Raw genomic sequence first — 23,941 nt, 5'->3', positions numbered from 1 at the left:
TCTCTTTTTAACCAGTCCTTAGGAGATTCTGACGCGTGCTCAAGTGTGGGAGGGCCATGGCGTGAGGGTGAAGTACAAATTGGCTAGCCACTGTGGCAAGCATCCCCTAAACTTCGGTGGCTTTGAAAAATAATCCTAGGTCTTTGGAGTCGTTTCTAGTCAGCTGGTGGTTGGGGAAGAAGGGGAGGAGGGGCAGTCTTAGGAACGAAGCCTGGGGGCCAGGCACACCCCTTGAGCTCCCATTCCCTTGGTCGGAATGCAGATGCTACCCTGAGTCACAGGCAGCTGGTAAAGGTCTGGCTGCACACCCAGCAAGAAGAGGAGAGGTCTGATCTTGGAGGACACCAGGGGTCTGTGCCCCAACTCCCACAGTTGAGGGAAATGAAGAACAGAACTGGCTCTACTGTCTTCCAGAAGCTCCCTCTGCAAGGAACTGAGGGCCCAGTCTGCACGGGGCTGGCTTGCTTATTAGCTCACGGTCTCTGCTCAGCCACCAGAGTGGCTGGAGGCACTGGGCACCTCACCATGCCGGGCAGGAGTGTAGACTCTACAGGATGTGGTCTGCAAGCAGATGGGGGGCACGTGGCACACTGAAGTCCTCTCAGTGCCCTCCAGGTTGGCCACTGGAGAGGTGTGGGCACAGCTCCATGGCCCTGGAAGGACTGTCCAACTCAGAACAAATGTGGGGGGGGGAGTGGGCTGGAGGGTGGGCTGGGGTGGGGTGGGAGGAGAGAGACCTGTTCCAGCTCAGCATGGTGGGTTTAAATCCTGGATTCGCTAGCAACTGTTTGGCCTTGACAATAAAGCTGACCTTGGGATAATCGAATCTCTCGCTTCGTAATCTTGTTCTGAGAATTAAATGAGATAGAGAAAGCAAGCCCTTGGCACAGTGCCTGCTGCCACACAGTGGGCGTGTAAGAGATATTAGCAGCTCTTCCCTGCTTGCTCCTCCGAGGATGGCAGGGGGAGGGGGGCTCAGGGCTCCCCTGGTGCCTCAGAACCTGGCCTGGGGGTCTGGGCTCCCAAGGCAAGGGCACTGCTTCTCTCTGCGGGTCAAGACAGGCTGGGGCCTGTGGGGCTGGGCCTGCGGTTTGGATGTGACCGTGTCTGCAGCTGCGAGGCACCGCAGGCTGTGCTCACAGGTTGTGTGGTCCTCAGCAGGTACCAGGGGACCTTGAGGGGGCTTCGTGGGCAGCTGCCTGTGATGTAAGCCTGTTTGCCATCTGGGGCTCCAGAGTTGCTCCTGCCCTTTGAGTTAATAAGAGTCAGTCCTGGGCTGGGGCTTAGCCAATCTGTTCTATTTATGCTGAGTGGCCTTGTTCCAGGGGAATTTGGATGGAGCAGAGTGTTTTCTAATTAGCAGGACTAGGGCTCTAGGAGAGATTCGGGGTGCAGGAGCACAAGCAAGTGTCGGTCGTCTGTCTGTGTCAGATGGTGGGGGGGAGGTGGTAGCTGGCTGAATACTTCCTCCACCCCGAGGACCCAGAGCTTCCTCGTCCACTCGCTGTGTGCAGGCACGAAGGGCTCACCTCCTCTAGAAACTGCCTCTTCCTTTGCTGTGTCCCTGGATTCCAGGAGGGAGACAGAGGGAGTGGGACTGGGGCAGCAAGGAGGTGGGACAGCTGCATTCAGAGAGAGGCCTGGGGTCTGGGAGGACTTCCTGTGAGAAGTGGGGCCTCAAGAAGAGCCCTTCGAGATGCTCTGCCCCAGGTGCCTCAGCTAACTGGTGTCCTGTCCACCTCTGAAGCATCCTTGGCAAGACAAATGGAGAGAAAGCCAAGCCACTGGGGTGGTCAGGATGCACGGGTAGCAGTGAGCTTAACTCAAGCAAGGTTATCGGTTCCTAGGGCAGGCAGGGACAGTGGGACATTCCTAGACAGAGAGGGAGCAGGGCCTTGGGTGCGGGGGTGGGACCTCACACTACGGGGGTGTTCCCTCCATCAGTGTCTCTGCTTCGCTCTGCATGTCGGCCCTGTTCTCTCCTGTTGCACGAAGACCTTCTCCCCGGTGGGGAACAGGAGGGGCAGCAGCCCCAAGTTAGAACTGTTCTAGAACATCAGCCGATTTCTCCCAGTGCGGGCCTGTCGGTCCCAGGCCTGAGTCACACTGTGTCTGGGAAAGCTCTCTGGGCAGCAGAACTAGCTGCCACAGTCCATCAGCCCCACCTAATATTTTGACTCACCAAGCTAGTGAGGAATCAGGTCCCAGATTGAGGAGCAGGGAAACAGAGCTCACATTGGCACCTACTATGTGCCTGGCTGACTCTGACATAGCTTACCTTATCTGCTTAATGCGTGCCGCCATTTCTTCCGCATGTACAGAAGAGGAAAATGAGTCGTGGAAATGTCAGGCCCGGCCAGCTGCAGCCTGGGCTCTGCCGCCATTATCATAAATGCATGATTGTGTCTGTACTGTAGTCTTTTTGTTTACAGTGTCGGCGTGGGTGTCCTTGCCCTGCAGAGGTCCTTGGACCCCACCAGTTCATGGTGGGGAGAGCCCCCAGCTCTTCCCATGATTTCTGCTAATTCCAGGCACCCAGCTCCTGTGCCCTTTAGTGGTCTCTGTTTTGTTCCTCTGTCCTGGCAGAATTGGATAAAGGTTAAGGGTGGGTTTTTTTGTTTGTTTTTTCTTTTGGTTTGTTTTCTGTTTTTCCCGTAAATAAGAAATCTCATGTCAAGCCTTTTGAGAATTAAATCATTTTGATGAAGATTTGGAACAGGGTGGTCCACAGCCTTGGGTTGTGTGGCCATCTGTCATTTCCTCTCTCCTTCCCCTGCCATCTCTGCCGCTCTGGAACCTGATGTCCAGCCTGTGTTACATGGAGCTGCTTGGTTCACCCCAGCACGGCCTCCCAGATGAGCACATCCACACCTGGCAAGGTTTCCAGATCACGGGCCTTTTCATTCATCCATTCGTTCGTTCGTTCATTCATTCATTCATTCATTCATTCATTCATTTTTTTAAAAAAAATGAGAGAAAGTGAGCAGGAATGGGGAGGAGAGGGAGAAGGGAGCAGGGAGCCTGACATGAGTCTTGATCCCTTGACCCTGGGATCATGACCTGAGCCGAAGGCAGATGCTTAACCAACTGAGCCACCCAGGCACCCCAGGCCTTTCCTTGTAATTGGACCTGCTTCGTCTCCTTCAAAGGCAGTAGGAGTTAAAATATTATTTTCTTCATTTATACAGCTGAGACCATAGTACACATAATATTTTACAACCTGCTTTCTGTCTTAGCAGTACATAATGAGCACCCTTCTATGTCAACAAATGGTCTTCTGGACAGCAATTTTAATGGCTGAACAGCATTTTATCCCATTGACCTGCCGTGATTTACTAATCTAAACCTCATATATTGACCCCATCAGTTACTTTGAAATGTTCGTGCTTATGACTAATACTGCAGAGGCCCCAGGGTTCACGGCCACTGAAGGGTGTCCTGGTAGGATCACAGGTGACAGACAAGGATCTAGCTGACTACTTCTGGTCTGTTTCTTGGGTGAATATTCATTCTTTCCCCCTTATTAACTGCCATTTTGGCCACGTACTAAATAATTCCGTATATGTCTGGATCTGTGTCTGGGCTTTCTCACTTCCACCTGCCTGTTCTTGTGTCAGAACTGAAATGTTTGCTTTATAAGTTTGAATTGGGCAGTACAGAGTTCAATATTCCTCAGTGTTTTCTAGTCTGTTCTCATCTATTCATTTTTTTGGTCAAACTTGGCAATCATTTTATCAGGCTTCTCCCCCACTTCCCAGTGAATTCTCAGGTTTGGCCTGACATTGCATTAACTATATAAATTAATTTGATATTGTATTAGTTTTACATTGCTGCATAACAAATTGTCCCAAAGTCCTACAGCTTAACACATATATATCCCATAGCCTTTCTGAGGGTCAGGAGTCTAGGAACAGCTTAGCTGGATGATTCTGGGAGGTTGCAGTGAAGCTGCTGGCCCAGGGCTGCAGCCTCAGCTGACCAGATCTCTGTCGACCTCACTCACATGACTGCTGTCAGGAGACGTCAGTTCCTTACCACGTGGGGCTCACGTGGCTTCCCCATGTGCTAAGAGAAAGAGAACCCTAAGGGGAAGCAGAATGCCTTTTATGCCCTAACCTCAAAAGTGACAGATTACCGTTCTAGCGTTTTCTATCGATGGCACAGAGCAACCCTAACATGTGGGGTCACGAATACCAGGAAGTAGGGACTCACAGGGAGCCATGTCAGACGCCAACGAACACAGATGGGTTAGACAGTTTCTGGCATTAGGTCTTTCTGATTGTGAATGTGGTATGTTCCTATGCCACCTGAAATCCTAGGCAGGCTCTCAGTGTGAGTTTTACTTCTCTTCACACAGGTCCCCACATTGTTTGCCAAATGTATTTCCAGGATTTCATATCTGGTTCTTACTGTGAGTGGGACCTTTTTCACGTCGTATTTTCTATGCAGTTGTTGTACTCATCGGGGACACTATTGATTTTCACCGCCACGATTTTTCAGGGCAGCTTAACTGGTGACAAGGCAGAAACTACTCCAGACTTCCACTGAGCCCTCGGATTGCAGAACTGAGACCTGGTAAGATCCCAAGTGTGCTCTTGGAAGCAGCTTCCCCAGTGATTCTGCCAGGGGAGGTGAGTGGAATCTAAGGAGAGCCTTCCTGCAGCCAATCCTTACACAGTGGCTGCACCCAGGCTCTCCCGAGGCCAAGATGATATGGTTCTCTGGCCATCACTTGTCTCAGCCTTTAGGGGACTGTGTGGTGAGGGCATGGGGTGGTGGTGGGGGGGCATCCAGGGCAGGGGGCCTACAGTAGGGCCATCAGTCTACCTAATGCCCCAGAGATTTAGCCTATCTGCTCATGACTCCTATGTCCAAGTCTCCAGCAACTTCACTCCAGAGTCCTGTTCGGGATGCCTCCCCAGCATTTGCACAGGCGCTAATTAATTCCCCCTTGCAAGTTCCTTCCTTCATTCTCTTCCAATAGATATTTATCTACTAGCACCTGCTGTAGACTAAGCAGTGTGGCAGGCATGGAGGAAATCAGTGAAGCGCTGCTTGCTATCTAAAAGGGAGAGAGAGAGAAACACACAAAATAAGTAAACGGTGTTTTACAAAGTAAGTAATAAGGGGAAAAAATCGAGCAGAGTAAGAGAGGATCAGGAGTACAGAGGAAGGAGTTAAAAGTTTGAGCAAAGACCTGAAAGAGGTGAGGTTCCAGACAGAGGGAACAGCCCGGGGAAGACCTTGAGGAGGGAGCATGCCTGGTGTGTTTGTGCAAAGCCAGGAGCCCAGCAGGCTGGGGCACTGGTGGAGGGAGAGGGATGGGAGGGCTTATCTGAGGGGGTGGGGATGGAGAGAGGCAGATCCTGGAGGGCCTTATGGGCCCCTATGAGGACTTGGGCTCTGACTCTGAGTAAAAGGGGAGCCATTGCAAGGTTTTGAGCAGAGAATGCCATGATTTAAGTTTTAAAAGGATTTTAAGCAGATGCAGAGAGAACCCGATAGGAGGCTCTGGGATAAGAAATGTCTCCCAAATCTCCTCTCCTTGGTCCCCCCACTGGCAGCTCCCATACAGTCCTTATCACCTCCTAGACTTTGGCCAAAGTCAGTGGACTTTCCTCCCCTGCCTCCTGCTCTTCCAGCCTCCTCTTCGCACCAGCGCCAGAGCTGAGAAATGCCTCCAAGCCCTTCTCCGGTTTAGGGACCTCTGATGACATGAGCAGTTCATGCATCCCGACACTCTAGCCTTCCTGGCCAGGGAGTTCTGGCTTTGCCTGCACCTCCCTCCCTCCCTGGGGCTGGGTGCAGGAGTGGAGGGCCAATTATTTGGAATCACACTTTAGGATTTTTGAAATACATTTTGCTTCAGTCGTATGTATTCTATAGCTTACTGTATAAAACAATGCAGAATTGCCTATAGTAGTCTCCCCCTTCTAAGAAGAAAGCAAGAAGCCATGTGTGTTCCGTATTTGTCCTTTGTCTACACGAAAGTAATCACATACAAATTCAAATAATGGATTACACTGCACACAATATCCTGTGGGTCACCTTTTCCTTTTATCTGCCGTGGATGTGGATTATCTTCCTTTGCCAAAGCAGACAGCCCCACCCATTCTTTGCGACAGGTGTAGCCCACAGAGGGACATTCAGGTGGTCTCCAGTCCCTTGAGCAGCGCTGCTGGCGTGTACTCCCGCCCCAGAAGCAATGGCGGTAGCGGGCAGAATTAAACAAATCACGTGGCCAATGATAAATGAAAACAAAACAAGGGCAGTTGAAATGCCGCAGACAGCCATCTGCAGAGCCGGGGCCCCCTCTCGTCGTTTTTTGTCGCCAGCCGGTACTCCTTTCGTCTGCACGGCCCCTGCCCCTGGGGTCGCGGCCACTGACGGCCACCGTGTCCCCGCCGCACGGCGCCGGGGGCGGGAGAGGGGTGCCCTCCCCCATCCCGACGCCACCTCTTCGCGTCCGGTCCCTTGGGCTCCCCCGGCAGGCGAGCTCCCCAACTCCTCTAGGCGCTCACACCCGCCTCCAGGGGGCGCCCTAGGCCGGGCCGAGCGGCCTCCTCCGCAGGGGAGGGCAGGCAGAAGGTGGCGCCGAGCCGGCAGAACGGCTCCCACCCATCCAGGGACCCGGTGGCACCCGGGCTACGCTCGCCTGGCGACTCGGTCTCCCGCCCCACCGACCTGGGATTGCCCGGGAGCACCGTGCCCCCTGCGGCACGAAATGGGGAGCTAGCATGTGTCATTCCTTCCGGCCGCCACCCACCCTCTCCGGGCAGAGTGGCCACCGCAGGGGTGCCATCGGCCCCACCCCGCCCGAGGCTTACTTGCAGCCTGCCTATTCCTGCTGTCCTCGCAACAGGCGTCTCCCTCCCTCCCCCGCCCAAAGAAAGAAGGAGGCTGCCAGCAGGAGCCTGGACTCCCTTCGTGCCCCTGTTCCCTTGTCTCTGCTCTGGACTCCTTTCTCCCACCCAACCACAGTTAGAGCGTGGAGAGCTGTGCCCTAGGCAAGGGAAGCCCTCGGTGTAAGAAACCGAGGGAACCAGCACACAAGTGGGGGAGTCGCCAGATGTCTGAGGTGGGAGGACTGAGGACAGGGCGGAGCGGGGAGTCCAGGGCCACTGCTCTGCGTGGCCGAGCCTCAGTGTGGAGGCTGCAAGGTCTCCATCACACTACAGCAAGCCAACTAGACCTAGGGGAGGGGCAGCCTGGCCCTCTCTATTTGTTTTCGACCCTGTGGCTTGAAACTCATCCCAACAGCTTCATTATTCTCCTGTCCTGTGCTAACCTAGCAGCCAGAGAAGAGGACCCAATCACACCTGTGGTCCATCACCCTTGGGTGTCTGATCCACTTTTGGCCCTCATGGGGAGGGAAGGGGACATGAAGATCACCAATCCTACCAGGCCTCAGTGCCAGATCCCCATCAGTTGTTTTTTTCTGGTCGGGTTACATTTTCAAACCATCAAAAGATTCACAGTTGCCAGGGACATCAAATTTGAAAAGCGGGTAGAGTCCCAAGATGGCAACTTAGGGACTGGGTAGCCATAGGCGGGTTACTTACCTTCTGGAGCCCAGCTGCCTTGTTGGAATACAGGGGCAGCCGTGAGTAGCTGTGAGCACCTCTTAGACCCAGTCCTACCCATCTGAAAGCAACATCCCACTCCGTCCCAGGTGCTTCCGATTCAGGGCACAGAGAAACTGTATCACTCTGATTGGTGATCTCCAGACACCTGCAGCCAACAACAGACAGATCAACAGCAACAACCAAACCTGAGCCCTGGAGGGTTCATCTGTCAGCACACGCACAGCTTTAGAACCTCATGACAGGAAAGGAGAGAGAAAGCTGGCCACCTTTGTGTCCTTGAATTCCATCCATGGTAAAGCCCCTTCCTTGTTCCTACTGATTCTGTTTTGCTTCCTTTCTGGGCGCTAACACAGCGAGAGGGCAGAGTTCTAAAAGCATTACGTCAGGATGCTCAATGTCCTGGAGAAGAAGAAGGTTGGCAAGGTGGGAGCAGACAGAGGGAGAGCTGAGGGGCCTAGAAACTCCTGGCTGGCTCCTCCGCCTGTTTGAAGTTGGCTCAGGAGTCATGGAATTAGTAGGCAGAACGGCCTCCTCCTCCTCTTACCTGCGGAGGAGCGATCAGTTCCTGGCTGGCCTGGGCAGTGTCATCGATACGGCTGGTGTCATCGTTACCTTCCACTAACAGATCACTCGACACCTGTCAGCCCAGGGAGGGCCGGCTCCGCACATTGCCCTGCAGAGCTGGAGGCTTTGACCCTCCCCATTGTCCCCGAGCCCCAGGGGAGGCTGAGACACAGGCGCTGCTGGGATGTGGCAATTGGTGACCCAACAGAAGGACTAGCTTGCTCCTGATGCCTGCCCCCCACCCCTTGCCGGGGCCCGGCTGCCTCTTTGCTTCCTGCTGCCTGGTCCCTGTTGCTGTCCCGGGCAGAGGAGATGCCTTTGTCCCTGGCTGGGAGCTGAGGCAGAGTGGCGATGCTCCACAGACAAGGGACACCCGAAGTGACCCTGCAGTGAGGAGCCGGGGGTGAGGAGTCGCCTGGGGTGTCCCCCCTGCAGGGCTTCCCTGGCTGGCTGCCCTTCTGGTGGGGGCACCCCAGCTGACGTCATGCTGCAGCAGATCCTACACGACATGTACATCGACCCCGAACTCCTCGCCGAGCTCAGTGATGTGCAGAAGCACATTCTCTTCTACAAAATGCGAGAGGAGCAGCTGAGGCGCTGGAGGGAGCGCGAGGCTTGGGAGGCCCTGGCCCAGGCAGAGGGCCTCAGGCCCCCGAAAGTCAAGCGAGGTATGTGGCTGGGAGTCACCAAGGGGTCGACCCCTGACCTCCCAGGAGGTGGAAAAGTTTTTGCTGCCAGGCTGTCTTTTTTAAAGCGAGCACAAGAGTGATGAGGGCTGGGGACTCGAAACCCTTGTTCTGTGAGGATCTGGCCCCACTAGCCAGGCCCCACTAGCCCGGCCTCTGTGTTTTGACCAGGTCTGTGGGGCTCTAAGGCTGCAGAAGGGCGTCGTGATGGGGTGAAGGAATGGAAACTTGCTTTGTCTTGTTGTGGGAGGCCCAAGTTCTGGGAAGACACCTTTGGGATCTCAGCTTGGGCTCAGACACAGGTGATGATCGCTTGGTGAGGGAGAAGGCGTACTCTTGACCTTCGCCACCGGTTCTAGGTTGGAGGGCCAGCGTGCAGTGAGCATATGCCGTTCCTCCCTCCCTTGTGCATGCCAGCACAGTGGTCCTCAGCTGGGGCCAGTGCAGAGCACCCTGCCGCTCTTCCTTATTTGCGTGTGAGAGGAAGCCTGGGGCTGTGCCTGGAGCCTCCTGGGGCCTCTGGAGAGAGGCTGTCAGGGAATGTCCTGCACAAAGAATGACCAGCCCCGAATGGCAGTAGCAGGTGCAGAGAAGAAGCAGGGGCTCGGCCTGCGTTTCAGGTGGTTTATATGCCGTCCTGTGCCCACGGGCTGGTGCACCCGGATGAAGATACACCTGAAGGAGTCCGGACCTGGTAGAACACTCCGGGTCCTGCGAGGGATGGTACTTTCTGTGGCTGCTGCACTTGATAGGACGCAGAGCCCATTCATCTTCTCTCTCGTTCACTCCCCCCAACAACCCTCCTCATGGCCTCCATACGGCTCAGCAGAGTCAAGTGTAGACTTGATCTGTTTAAAGTTTTCAATCCAGGACAAAGTCCTATATCCAGACTGGGTGTGCAGGCCCCTTGGCGACCTAGCTCCTTTCTCCACTCCAGGCTCCCTGCTGGACGGTCCTGGCCATGCACCATGGCCACACTCACACCCGTCTGAACACGCTTGCTGTACCTAGCCTCTGTCTTAGCACGGGTGGTTCTTCCCATTGGGAGTGTCCCCCTGCTGCCTCTTCCTGCCGAGCTCCTCCAGGACTAGTCCCTGTCCCCTGGAGTCTTTGGGGGGGGCTCCTGGTGCAGGGAGGAACCTGTTTCTCTGCAGGTGCTTGGCGTGTAGGGCCCCCTCTGCCCCCTGCTACCCCCACACTGTCTGTCATTTATCACCTGCTTGCCTGGCTCTCCCACAGGTCCCAAAGCCACGGGAGCATGAGCCCATACTCCGTCCTATCTTCCATCTTTTGGTCTAGCACGGAACTGGCACCCAGTTAAACCCCTGTTTTGAATGAGACCCACCGCAGGCCCCTGAGGGAGAGAGCTCTGACTTGGCTGTGTGCTGCTGGTTCCCAGGCTGGGGCCTTCCGGCTGGGCTGTGCTGACAGCTGCATCCCTTGCTGGCAAGAAGGACAGGCTGCCTTCCCAGCCCTGCCCGGCCTCAGCCCTGGGGCCTCACACCGTCTGCATGGTGGCTCTTCAGGGAGGAAGACAGATGCCCAAAAATTTAACTGCAAAAACATTTTTATGGCAGTTTGTCACACACTGACGTCTACATTTTCATGTGTAAATTATACATTAAACTCATTTGGGTTTCTGGTGCAGAAGACTCTTTTCCAGGTAATTAATTTTCTGATTTATAAAGAATGGAAAGGAGGAGGAAACACTGAGGAATGTGTGTATTCCAGGTCAGATCTCATTCAAATCTCAGCTCTTGGCTTTAGTCCTGTCTGTGGAAGCATCTGGGTGGACGCTGGGGAAGCCTGGGGGGTTGGCTGGGCAGAGCTTTTGCTGCAGGGTCTGGGATGTACCGTGTGCTGTGACCCTGTTTCAGATGGGGAAGCCATGGGCCACAAAGTGACTCAATCCGCCTAAAGTCACCTAAATGCTAAGAAGTGGAGTCAGGAAGCATGTCCCATAACTTTGACCTTGGATCTGGTGAATGTTTTTCCATTCATTCACTTCTGAACTCAGACTTTAATTCCACAAATGATCTGTGCGTGCATTCGCTTGTTCATTTCTTCACTTATTCCTTCCCTTGTGCAACATTGCTAAGAGCTGACTTTCATGAACTGGACAGAGCTTTGGCCCTTGAGACTGTGGGTAGACAGATCACAGGGAGCACAGCCAACTGGGGTGTCAGGAGCGAGGCTGGGCATACAGTAGCCGCATGGTGGCTCAGGGCAGGAGTAAGTGGGGACATGCTCCATGGGCTGGATCTTTTCCTTGCCTTCGCCACCCCCCATCCCATTCCCAGTGTGTCCGGAAGAAAGCATCTGCTATGGTTTGTTGAAGTGTGTGCCAGCCCCTTGGGGTCCCTGAGCACAATTTACTCAGTCCTGGTGAGCCTGGAATGATGCTTTGCCTCCTCCTGCCCATTTTCCCCATCCTGTCTTGTCCCCTAAGGCCTCCCTCCCACACTCACGGAGGCGGGTCCTCTCACCCACATAGCCAGCTCCCTGCTGGAATGCCCGCATCTTCCCGGGTAGGCTCAATGGCCTGCCCCTTAGTCCAGCCTGTGGAGTGCTCTAAGTCCAGCTGGGCTCCGGCCCCCTCTGCCTGCATCCCCCACAGCTGGGATCATCCTAGGCTCACCTCTCCCTGTTGGCTTAGCCTGGGCAGTGACCAGAAGCAGCCCTAAGACACCCTTCTTAGCATCCTCTCAGTGACTCAGAATTCAGCCGCTCCTGCTGCAAATCTGGCCCCGCCTTGGTGCCACAGGTGGGCCCCGTCCTGTGTGACAGCTGTGTGACATGCTCCTTTTCATGGGGCGTCTGCCTTCTCTCTGTTTCCTGGGAACAGTCCAGTAACCATGGCAACCATGCCTGCTGGGCCAGGGGCCCTCCTACCCTCAGTGTCCTCTCCCCTCCCTCCATGCCTGGAACCCTGTACTTGCAAGCCTGCAGACGTTCCTAGTGTGGCCATGTCCCCCTGCTTCATGCTCACTCCCTGCAACCCTTTCTTCACACAGCAGCCAAAGAAACTTTGTAACACACTGATTAGCTCATTCATTGCCCTGCTTCAGTGGCTTCCATTGTATTCAGAGGAAATAGGATGCTTCTTGCGGGCCTGTGCCCCCTCTCCAACCTACTCTCCACCCATTTGTGTCTCTCTGCGGGGAATGCTGTCTCCCCAAATCCTCACAGGGCTGAGTTCTTCCCTGACTACCCACTCTCCATGGGTCCCATTCCCATCTCTCTCTCAGCACACCCTGCCGAACTTTCTTTACAGAAGCTTCCACAGCGACAAGTATCTTTTTCACAAACTTGTGGTGAGAGACACACAACATAAAATTTACCATTTTAGCCATTTTAAAATGTTCATTTCAGTGACAGTACATTCACAATGTTGTTCAGGGGGCACCTGGGTGGCTCAGTGGGTAAAGTGTCCGACTCTTGATTTCCGCTCAGGTCACAATCTCAGGGTCCTGAGATCCAGCCCCGCCTAGGACTCTGGCTTGCACTCAACTGGAATCTGCTTGAGATTCTTTCTCCCTCTGCCCCTCCCCTGGCTCGCGTGCTCTCTCTCTCAATAAATAAATAAAATCTTAAAAAAAAATGTTGTGCAACCACCACCACCATCCAGTTCCAGAACATTTTCAGCCTGGAAAGGAAACCCTTTACCCATTAAGCACTCACTCCCCATCCCCCTGCCCCCTTGGCCCTTGGCAACTGCTCCAGTCTCTGTTCTTTCTCTGGGGATTTGCCACCTTTATTTATTATTATTTTTAATGTATCTGTTTGCTTGTTTGTGGTCTGTCTCCTCCATTAGGCTGAAAGTGCTGCGAGGCCATGAGCCCCAGAGCATCGCTGGCCTCCGTGCCAGCATCTGGATGTCTGGATGTCTGGATGCAGGGTGGCGGGAGGGGAGTGGGCGTGGGTGCGCAGCTTGCACACACGTGCTGTGTCACAGGAGCTGGATGGAAGGGAAGGGTAGTAAAGGGTTTCTATTGAGTGAACGGCTCTGCAGCGTGTCTGCTCCTCCAGACCCTGAAAAACTGCATCAAAAGTATCAAAGTCACAATATACTTGTGCTGGGGGATGGGTTATAGAAGCATGAACTACAATCATGGTGATTCTGTCACCTTTTCACAGACTTATACCTCATTTCAGTGCTTCCCTGTTTTAGGATTGTGACTTGGATGTGAGCTTGACCAATACGACTTCATTCCCCCTGCATCTTTTAAAAAAATTATTTGATTTATTTATTTGAAAGAGGGAGAGAGAACGCATGAGCAGGGAGAGGGGAAAAGGGAGAGGGAGAAGCAGACTCCCTGCTGAGTGCAGAGCCTGATGCAGGCTCCACACAGGGCTCCATCCCAGCACCCCGAGCCCATGACCCCCTCCGAAGGCGGATGCTTAGCCCACTGAGCCACCAGGTGCCCTCACTACTACTACTACTACTACTACTACTACTAGGTGCCTTCACTACTACTACTACTACTACTACTACTACTAGGTGCCCTCACTACTACTACTACTACTACTACTACTACTACTACTAGGTGCCCTCACTACTACTACTACTACTACTACTACTACTAGGTGCCCTTACTACTACTACTACTACTACTACTACTAGGTGCCCTCACTACTACTACTACTACTACTACTACTACTACTACGTGCCCTCACTACTACTACTACTACTACTACGTGCCCTCACTACTACTACTACTACTACTACTACCACTACTAGGTGCCCTTACTACTACTACTACTACTACTACTAGGTGCCCTCACTACTACTACTACTACTACTACTAGGTGCCCTCACTGCTGCTGCTGCTGCTACTACTACTACTACTACTAGGTGCCCTTACTACTACTACTACTACTACTACTACTACTTCTTCTTTTTAAGATTTTATTTATTTATTTGACAGAGAGAGAGAGACAGCCAGCGAGAGAGGGAACACAAGCAGGGGGAGTGGGAGAGGAAGAAGCAGGCTCTCAGAGGAGCAGGGAGCCCGATGTGGGGCTCGATCCCAGGACTCTGGGATCACGCCCTGAGCTGAAGGCAGACACTTAAAGACTGAGCCACTCAGGCACCCCTTAATCAAATCATAATAACAATAATTACTTGGACATTAACTCCACTTTGTACCAGTGTCATTACTCCCTACATTTTTTTTCCTCTGAGGGGAAAGTCATCAATGTTTATATGTGTGTGTGTGTGTGTGTGTGCGTGTATATATGATATATGGTATATATGTATTTTTTTGAAGATTTTATTTATTTACTTGAGAGAAAGAGTGAGAGAGAGCACTAGTGGAGAGGAGGGGGAGAAGCAGACTCCCCTCTGAGCAGGGACCCCAATGCAGGACTGGATCCCAGGACCCAGGGATCATGACCTGAGCCGAAGGCCGACGCTCAACGGACTGAGCCACCCAGGCGCCCCTTCTTAGTGTATGTTTGTCTCCACCTTTTTTTTCTTCCAGATTTTTGGTACCATATTAAAGAGCATATGCTGTTTTAAAACTTATTTTAGGGGACATCTGGCTGGCTCGGTCAGAGTACCTGTGACTCTTGATCTCAGGGTCATGAGAGGGCTGTGCTGGTGAGCGAGTTCCTGGGGCTGACGTCACCCTGCTTCCTCGCAGCTCCGTTCCTTCATCTGCAATGGGGGAGGGGTTTCGGAGTGGCTGTGAGGATAGGAGCCACTGCGCAAAGTTCCATCCCAGCGCTGCGTTCACAGCCCTGGCTGTGGGCCTCTGGTTCCGCCGCCTTGGCCCCTTTTCCTTCCTGCCTCCCCCAAGCCCGGCGGCACGGTGCCGACTGAGGTGGCCCCGCCTGGTGAAGGGCGCCAGGGTCCATGGCTCCCCCTGTCCAGTGCCAGCACTTTTAGAAAGTGAAAAGCCCAACGTCACAAGTAAACCACACCAGGGCAAATTACAACAGGAAGACAGGCAGATGTCAAAGAAGTTTGAGGTCATGTTGATGGTGATCCAGGGAAAGGAATATTCTCTCCTACACAGCCGAGGGGGACACAGAAAGGGGGGCAGAGTGCTTGTCTTTTTCCAGTGTTTCTGCAGGGTCCCCAAGAGCCTGGGTGCACTGGGATTGGGCAGGTAACAAAGGCCAGTGCCTGGAGCCACAGGGATCTGTGGCCCAGCAGAGAACTTGACTTTCCGGGTAGTTCCCTGTCCTCTCCTAGCTGCTGCCAGAGCCCAAGGACTTTGAGGGGATGAGTTTTGCTCAGCTCTGGGTGGAGGGAGGCCCTTCTCCTGCCTGCTGCAAGGGGGATGGGGGGTGAGCTGTGCTCGGGTTTAGTTTCTCTCCCCTTGCCACAGGGGTGACCATGCCTGCCACCTCCTGGCTTTTCCCCTCTCCACCTCCCTACTTCCCTTCCAGGTTGGAGGTCAGCGGAGGGCAGTTTCTGAGAAAGGCCACCAGCTGGTTAGCTCCTGACTCCCTGTAACCCGACTCCAGGTCTCAGCTCAGGCTCAGGGTAGCTGTGCTGAAGTAACAGGTTGCCAATGGTCTCCGAGCAGCTAGCATTACTGCTTTCCAGGGTTTTCTCACATAAAAATTAGCAAAGCTTCTTAGGGTTTTTCCATTTGGAACCAGATTTTGCACTTGACTTTGGGATCTAAATTCTTTGCAGGGCATTTTCACACCAATTTCTCCCACGTTCTTGCAGAATTACATGACTTTAGGCTTCAGGGACATTTATATTATTTAATTAATTTATTTTTAAAGATTTATTTATTTTGGGGGGGAGGGGCAGAGGGGGAGGGAGACAGAATCTCAAGCAGACTCCCTGCTGAGCATGGATTCCCTCTGTGGGGTTCGACCTCACCACCCCAGATCACGACCTGAGCTGAAACTAAGAGTCAGACACTTAACCGAGTGAGCCACCCAGGCGCCCCTGGGGTCATTTATTTTTATCCTATCATTTCATTGATATATTCATTTTCTGGCCATCACAGTTGGGTTCTCTCAGTCAGACTCTGTGAGAGGCTAAAGACGTAGGAAGTCAGCCTGTGCCCCCAGTGCATGTGTACCCCTTCATTTTACAGATTATTTTGTGCCTCAGATGTTGTTCCAGATAAACATATGGGGCTGATAAGGGGTACCAGTGAGACTGGGGTCCTGAGATCTCACGGGCACATTGATTAGGCTGTGTCTGAACTGAGGGGAGGCAGGGTTGAAGGTGGGGAATTGCAGATTTCCCAGGGATAATGACACCAAGTCCCAACATACATGGGGCATTATTGTCTTGGGGCAGATCTCAGATTTGTCCCTTATTCTCCCAGGAGAGGGCAAGCCTTCTAGAGGATGTGTCGTGGAGCTTGGGGAGCCAGTTCAGGAGCCGTTTTATACTCACCAGGTTAAAAAGAGTGTTGGGGGGGTGGTTTAGTGTGACCCGACCCCAAGTCTGTCGCTGACCCACAGCAAGGACAGTTCTGAAAACCACATAAAACAGCCTGGCATTATTGATGACCTACCTCAAGCCCACACCATGCCAACCTTCACATCGTTTGTGCCAGAGGTGGGTTGTACAGTGAGTGGTCAGAGGGCCTGGGGTCAAATTTGGGCTCTGACCACTCCCTTAACTGTAGGTGTCTTCCACATAGTAATTTGACCGTAGCAAATTACTCAAGCCTTCCTGAGCCTCAGTTTCTTTTTATGTACATTGGGGGTGATGATAATAGGACCCGTATCCCGGATCTGTGGGCAAGATTAAAAGAGATGCTCCCGGTCGAGCCTGGTATGTTTAAGTACTGGGTAAACATGAGCAAAAGCACATCTCTCACCTAGTGGAGTTCTTTTCTGCTTGTTTGTCTTTCCCAGAAGATTAAAATTCACAGCTTTGCACAAAAAGCACTCATATTAAGAGGACACACGAGCTATTGGAGCAGCCGCTTCCCTGCAGGATTTGTTCAAAGGCACCATTTCATCAGAAGTGGACCTACCCTTAGGAGACATCTATCTGTCTGTCTGTCTATCTATCTATATTTATTTTAAGGAATTGGCTCACAGGATCCTGGGGGCTGGTGAGTCTGTAATCTGTAGGGCACACCGGCTGACTAGAAACGCAGGCAGGATTTCTGTTACAGTCTTGAGGCAGAATTCCTTCTTCTAGGGGAAACCTCAGGTTTTCACGCTTAAGTCTTTTGACCAATTGGGTGAAGCCCACCCACATTACAGAGAGTAATCGCTTTACTGAAGTCAACCAGTCGTAAATGATAATCACATCTGCAAAACAGCTTCACAGCGACATCTAGACTAGTATTTGACCAAGCAGTTGGGCACATGGCCTAGCCATGTTGACATATAAAACTAACCATCACAGCTTATAATTGATTCTACCCACAGGTAGTAAGCACCTTCTGTGTGCATCTACTGGGAGAGATGCTGGAAGTTCTCCATCTGGCTGGGGTGGCCAGACACTTTGTTAAGGACATGCTGGGTAAAGGAGGATTCTTCTGAGCTACCTCCCGGAATCCAAGGATAGCAGGTACAATCTGGAATCAGAAAGCGGCAGCCAGAATTGTTTTTTTCCTGGTTTCCTGTTGGTGTTTCTCTCAGCACACTGGCTCCTATAGGCCAGCTCCCAGTGCTATTCATTGGGACACAGCCCTTCTAATACTATCCCAGATCTGAATCTAGGTGGCCTTCCACTTCCAAGATCCATTATCATCAAATAACCCCACGCTTTTTTGTCCCTCAGTTTAGATTCCATTCAGTGGGTGTCTGATTGTTTCACATCTATGAGCAAAGAAGCTGGGGGCATCGAGAAGGTAAGGCTGCTGCTTTTCGGAGTTGTGAGCCATGGAAGGCAGAGCTAGAAGGGAAGTTGGATATGATGGGTAAACTGGTAATATCTTTGCTTAGGGTAAACCTTCTTGTCTTGGTCAACCCAGGCTTTATCTGGGTTAAAAGTGCAATTTCTGCATCTTGGGGATCTCCTCAGTTCCAGGCAAACTGGGACTCTTGGTCATCCTATCTCTGGTACACCCGTTCTATTTGGAGGGAAATTGTAAGATAAAGGGAGATGAAATTACCTTTCCCACTCGTTGATAGGTAGAACATGGGCATATGTGTGCGGTCAAGTAAGGGTCCAGGTTCTATTTGCTGGGGGAAAAAATCCTTTCTCCCCTGATTTACGGTGGCGCTCTTGTCGAACAGCATTTGACCACGTATGTGTGCGTCTATTTCTGGATTCCGCTCTGTTTCTCTGACGCATATACCTACCCTTACGCAAATACCACATTACCCGTAGCTTCATAGTAACTCTTAAAACTATAGCTTTGTAATAAATCTTGAGGCTGAATTGCGTGAGTCACACTTTGTTCTTTCTCAATTGTTTTGGCTAATCTAGGACTTTTGCTTCTCCACTTAAATTTTAGAATCTGCTTGTCAATTTCTATAAAAAGCTTTCAGGAACTTGAGATTGCATTGAACCTGTAGACCAGTTTGGGGTGAGTTGACATATGGATACAGCTGAGCTTTCCAATCCATGAAAAAGGCATGATGTTCCATTTATTTAGATCCTCTATTCCTCTCAGCGATGTTTTGTAGATTAGAGAACACCTTTTGTGAAATTTATCTCTATTTCATGTTTTTCAATGCTATTGTAAATGGTATTTTAAAAGTTAATTTTTACCTGTTTGCTGATAAAATATAGAAATATAATTGATTTTTGTGTTTCGATTACCTTATTTTCTGTGACTTTGCTAAAATTACCTTTTAGTTCAAATAGTCTTTTTTGTAGATTCCTTAAGATTTTATATACATAGATGATCATACCATATGCTAATAGAGACCATTTTATTTCTTCCTTTCCAATATGTGTACATTTTAAATTTCTTTTTCTTGCCTATTGCGCTGGTTAGGCTCTTCAGTATAATGTTGAATAAATGGGGTGAGAGCAGACAACCTTGTCTTGTTCCCAATCTTAAGGGTGAAATTTTAATCTTTGGTCATTAACTATAATGTTAAGCAAGTATTTTTCCTAGATGTATTTTATCAGGGTGAGAAACTTCTCCATTGTTACTGTTTTGCTGAGAATTTTTATTAGGAATGAATGTTGGATATGTCAAAAGTTTTTTTTGTGTCTGTTGAGTTGATTATAGTTGTTTCTTTTTTAGCCTGCTCATGTGACAAATTACTTTGATTGATTTTTGAATGTGGAATCAACCTTAAATTCCTGGTTGTTTCTACCCACAGGTAGAAACCCTGTATGGTGATGATAAACCCTGTATGGTAATGATACATTGTCCTTTTTATATATTTCTGAATTCAGTTTGCTTTATTAAAAAATTTAAAAATCTGTGTTTGTGAGGGATATTGGTCCATAGTTTTCTTGAAATGTCTTTACTTTTTATATCAGGATAATGTTGACCTCATAAAAACGAGTTGGAAAATACTCTCTCCTCTTCACTTTCTGGAAAAGTTTGTGTAGAATTGGTATTATTTCTTCCTTAAATATCTGGTAGAATTCACCAGTAACATCTCCTGGGTCCATGCTTTTGTTGTGGGCAGATTTTAAAGTACGAATTCAAATTCTTTAATGGATACAAAACTATTCAGGTTGTGTATTTCTTCTCCAGTGAACTTTGGTATTTTATGTCTTTCAAAGAACTTGTTTAATCTAAGTTACCAGATTATTGGCATTAAGTTCTTTATAAATTCCTGTGTCTGTGGGATCTGCAGCGATGGCCCCTCTTCCGTGCCTGATATTGGTTAAGTTGTGTCTTTTCTGGCTATTTTGATCAGTCAGTCTGGTGAAAAAATTTATTAATTTTACTAGGGTTTTAAAGAACCAATTTTTAGTTCACTGACTTTTTCCTGTTTCCTGTTTTATTGATTTCTATTATCCCTGTTATTTCTTTCTTTTATTTTTGGATTTAATTTGTTCTTTATTTTCTAGTTTCCTGATGTGGAAGCTTAGACCGCTGATTCGAGATGCTTCTTTTTAAAAAAAATCTAAGTGGTCTATATTATTCTTAATGCACTGCTTCAGTAACACATCATGGGTTTTTCATGTTGCATTTTCATTTTTCTTCAATTAAAAAATGTCCTAATTCACCTTGTGATCTCTTCTTTTATCTATGAATTGTTTAGAATTGTATTGTTTTATTTCTGAATATTTGAAGGGATTTTTTCCAGACACCTTCCTGCCATTGATTTCTAGATTGATTCCATTGTGGTCAGAGTGTATACCGTAGATGATTCCAAACATTTTAAATTTGTTGAGGTTTTTTTTTTTTATGGCTGAGAATATGATCTATCTTTGGTGAATGTTCTGTGTGCACTTGAAAAAAAAAGAGTTCTGCTGTAGTGTGAAGTGTTCTATAAATGTCAATTAGGTTAATTTGGTCGACAGTGTTGTTTAGACCTCCTATACCCTAACTGATTTTTCCCCTATTAATTTATAAATTACCAGGAGTGATTTTTTCATTAAAAAAACTTCATTGAGATATAATTCATGCACTGTGCAAGTCACTTATATAAAGTGTACAATTAAATAGTTTTGAGTGAATTCACCACTACGTACAAACATCACCACAATTTTGGAATCTTTTCATCACCTCAAAAAAACCTCATGTACTTCAACTGTCACTCCCCTAGATCCCCTTCTCCCTTCCCCAGTCCTTGGCAACCACTAATCTACTTCATGTCTGTATCATTTCTCTATTCTGGACTTTGATATGAATGGAATCACATAAATATGTGGACTTTTGTGACTGGCTTCTTGCACTTGGCATAATGTTTTCAAGGTCCGTCCATACTGTTCCATTCCTTTCTATGGCTGAATGATATTCCATTGTACAGATGTGCATTTTTTTTAATCTGTTCATCTCTTAAGGGATGTTTGGGTTGTTTTCAACTTTTTGCTATTATGAATAATGCTTCTACAAACCTTGAACGTACACGGTTTTGTGTGCACATATGTTTTCATTTCTCGGGGTGTGTACCTAGGAGTGGAATTGCTGGTCGTTTGGTGACCTTATGTGCAATCCCTTGAGGACCTACCAGCCTGTTTTCCAAAATAGTTGCACCATGTTACATTCCCACCAGCACTATGAGAATTCCAGTTTCTCCACATCCTCCCCAACCTTTTGCTATTATCTATGGTTTTGATTAAAGCCGTCCTGGTGGATGTGAAGTATTAGATATTGTGATTTTGATTTTCATTTCTTTGATGAATAATGATGTTCAGCATTTTTTCTTGTGCTTGTTGACCACCCGTATGTCTTCTTTGGAGAAATACCTGTTTAGATCCTTTGCCCATTTTTTGACTGGGCTGTCTTTTACTATTGAATTGTAAGAGGTTTTATATACTCTAGGTACATGCCCCTTATCAGATATATGATTTGCAAATATTTTAAAAGCCCAGTGTTTGGGCTTTGGGTTTCTTTCTTTCTTTCTTTCTTTCTTTCTTTCTTTCTTTCTTTCTTTCTTCCTTTCTTTCTTTCTTTCTTAGAGAGAGAGGGCACGCTCCTGCACCTATGCGCAAGCAGGGGTGGGGTGGGGTGGAGGAGAAGAGAGAGGGGGAGGGAGTGGAAGGGGAAAGAATCTCCAGCAGATTCCATAGAGCCCGAATTGGGGCTCGATTTCACGACCCTGATATCATGACCTGAGCTGAAACCAAGAGTTGGCTGCTTAACTGATTGAGCCACCCAGACGCCCCTCATGTTACATCTTTTTAAAATAAGGCTTTAAAAATTTTCTCATTATAAAATATTTGAACATATAGGCAAAACAGAAAATAATATAATAAGTACTCATAGACCAATAATATCTTTTTTTTTAAGTTCCAGTATAGTTAACATACAGGGTTATATTAGTTTCAGATGTACAATATAGTGATTCAACACTTCCATACAATACCCTGTGCTCTTCAGGACAAGCGCCCTCCTTAATCTCCATCACCTATTTCACCCATACCCCTGCCCACCTCCCTTCTGGTAACCGTCAGTTTGTTCTGTATAGTTAAGAGTCTGTTTCTTGGTTTGTCTTTCTTTCCTTTTTTTTTTCTTCCTTTGCTCATTTGTTTTGTTTCTTAAATTCCACATATGAGTGAAATCATATGGTATCTGTCTTGCTATGACTGACTTATTTTGCTTAGCGTTATATTGTCTAGCTCTGTCCATGTTTTTGCAAATGGCAAGATTTTGTTCTTTTTTTTTTTTTTTATGGTTGAATAATGGAGCACTTGGGTGGCTCAGATGGTTAAACATCTGCCTTTGGCTTAGGTCATGATCCAGTCCTGGGATTGAGCCCCATGTTGGTCTCTCGGCTCAGTGGGGACTCTGCTTCTCCCTCTCCCTCTGCCTCTCCCCCCTGCTCCTGCTCTCTCTTTCTCTCTCAAGTGAATAAATAAAATCTTTTAAAAAGCTTTTTAAAATTAACAGTTGAATAACATTCCTCCCCCCCTTCTTTATCGATTCATCTATTGATGGACACATTGGCTGTTTCCATAATTTAGCTATTGTAAATAATGCTGCTATAAACATCAGGGTGCATGTATCTCTTTGAATTAGTATTTTTGTATTCTTTGGATAAATACCCAGTAGTGCAGTTACTGGATCATAGGGTATTTCTATTTTTAACTTTTTGAGGAATCTCCATACAGTTTTCCACTGTGGCTGCACCAGTTTGCATTCCCACCAACAAGGCATGAGGGCTCCTAGTTCTCCACATCCTCTCCAACACTTGTTGTTTCTTGTGTTTGGACCCATAATGTCTTCATTAAATGTTGACATTAGTGCCTTCTTTGTTTTTATTTAAACACGTAATATACAGTAGAGACCTGCATTAATGCCTTCCTAAAATTTTACTCCCCATCTCTCTCTCAATATGCAACCCTTATTAAATTCAACGCATATGATGCTTATATCCTTGCCATACTGTGATATATATTTTGTAGGCACTATGTTGCTTAATCATTATATGAATGGCATTATACTATATGCAACCTGAATTTAATTTTGTGGTTCTGCATTTTTAAAAGGCATATATTTATATTGTCCAAATGTATTTATTTTTCTTGCTATAGAGTATTACATTATAAACCCATATCATGATTTATTTGTCTGTTTTTCTTTATTGGGTATTTATGCTGTTTCCAATTTTTCATATTTTGAACAGTGTTACATTTGAATAATATTTTCTCGTTCAGTTTTCTCCGGGCACACGTGAAAGAGATTCTGTAAATTATGTACCTGAAGTGCTATTCCTTAGTAATGATGTACAGCATTTTCAACTTAACCGAATATCACCAAAGATCTTCAAAGTGGTTGTATCAGTACCTTCTACCGTCAGCAATTTGTAACAACTATTGTTGCTCCATATCCTTTCCAACACTTGCCTCATCAGGCTTTTTACAAGATTCTTTCCAATCTTGTAGGAGTGAAATGATAGTTCATTCTTGTTTTTATACGCTTGTGTCTAATTAATGATAAAGTTAAGTATCTTTAATAGGTTAGTTTACTGTTTATGTTTCCTCTCCTGTGAAATGGCTTTTCATATATTGATATGATCAGGTTATTGAACCTGATAGCCATGTGTTAAGCTGGAAGCAATGGATAATCCACTCACCAGGGGCTTTCCTAGGTAGGGGTTGTTTTCCAACTAAGCAAAAAATCTAGAAATAGGCAGACCTGAACTGGATTATTGGCTCTGTGACGTCATTAATGTTACTGGTTCTTCTTTCATGATCTTAGACGGTGGCTCAGTATTTTGGGTTTTCAGGTGGTTCTTGTGTTTTTTAGCATTACATGAAGAATAGGGGGAAGAAAGACTAGGTGTTATTTGTATCAGGATAGCAAATATTTCTCACAGCCCTCTCACTACGACCTTCTTCTTCTTCTTCTTTTTTTTTTTTTTAAGATTTTTATTTATTTATTTGATAGAGAGAGAGGAGGAGAAACAGCAGAGGGAGAAGGAGAAGTAGGCTCCCTGCCGAGCAGGGAGTCCAACATGGGGCTCGATCCCAGGACCCTGGGATCATGACCTGAGCCAAAAGCAGTTGCTTAACTGACTGAGCCAGCCAGGGGCCCCTCACTACCTTCTACCTATAATAATTGGCCAGAACTTTGTCACATGGCC

At 48.4% G+C, this 23,941-nt stretch overlaps 1 protein-coding gene across 3 annotated transcripts in view; it reads left to right on the top strand.

Moving 5' to 3' along the window:
• Positions 1-8,198: 8,198 nt before the first annotated feature.
• SH2D4B (SH2 domain containing 4B) overlaps positions 8,199-23,941 on the top strand; it is an 82,809-nt gene continuing 67,066 nt past the window's right edge. For 2 of the 3 annotated variants that reach the window (XM_026504573.4, XM_044386239.3), the window contains exon 1: positions 8,199-8,832. In XM_026504573.4, the coding sequence (XP_026360358.2) occupies positions 8,635-8,832 (198 nt within the window). In that variant the 5' untranslated portion in view covers positions 8,199-8,634. The remainder of the gene's footprint in view (positions 8,833-23,941) is intronic. The other variant, XM_057308512.1, reaches the window with a different exon arrangement.

Source organism: Ursus arctos, unplaced genomic scaffold (assembly GCF_023065955.2).
Source record: "Ursus arctos isolate Adak ecotype North America unplaced genomic scaffold, UrsArc2.0 scaffold_7, whole genome shotgun sequence".
Lineage (NCBI taxonomy): Eukaryota > Metazoa > Chordata > Mammalia > Carnivora > Ursidae > Ursus > Ursus arctos.
This window is presented reverse-complemented; position numbering and strand designations above follow the sequence as displayed.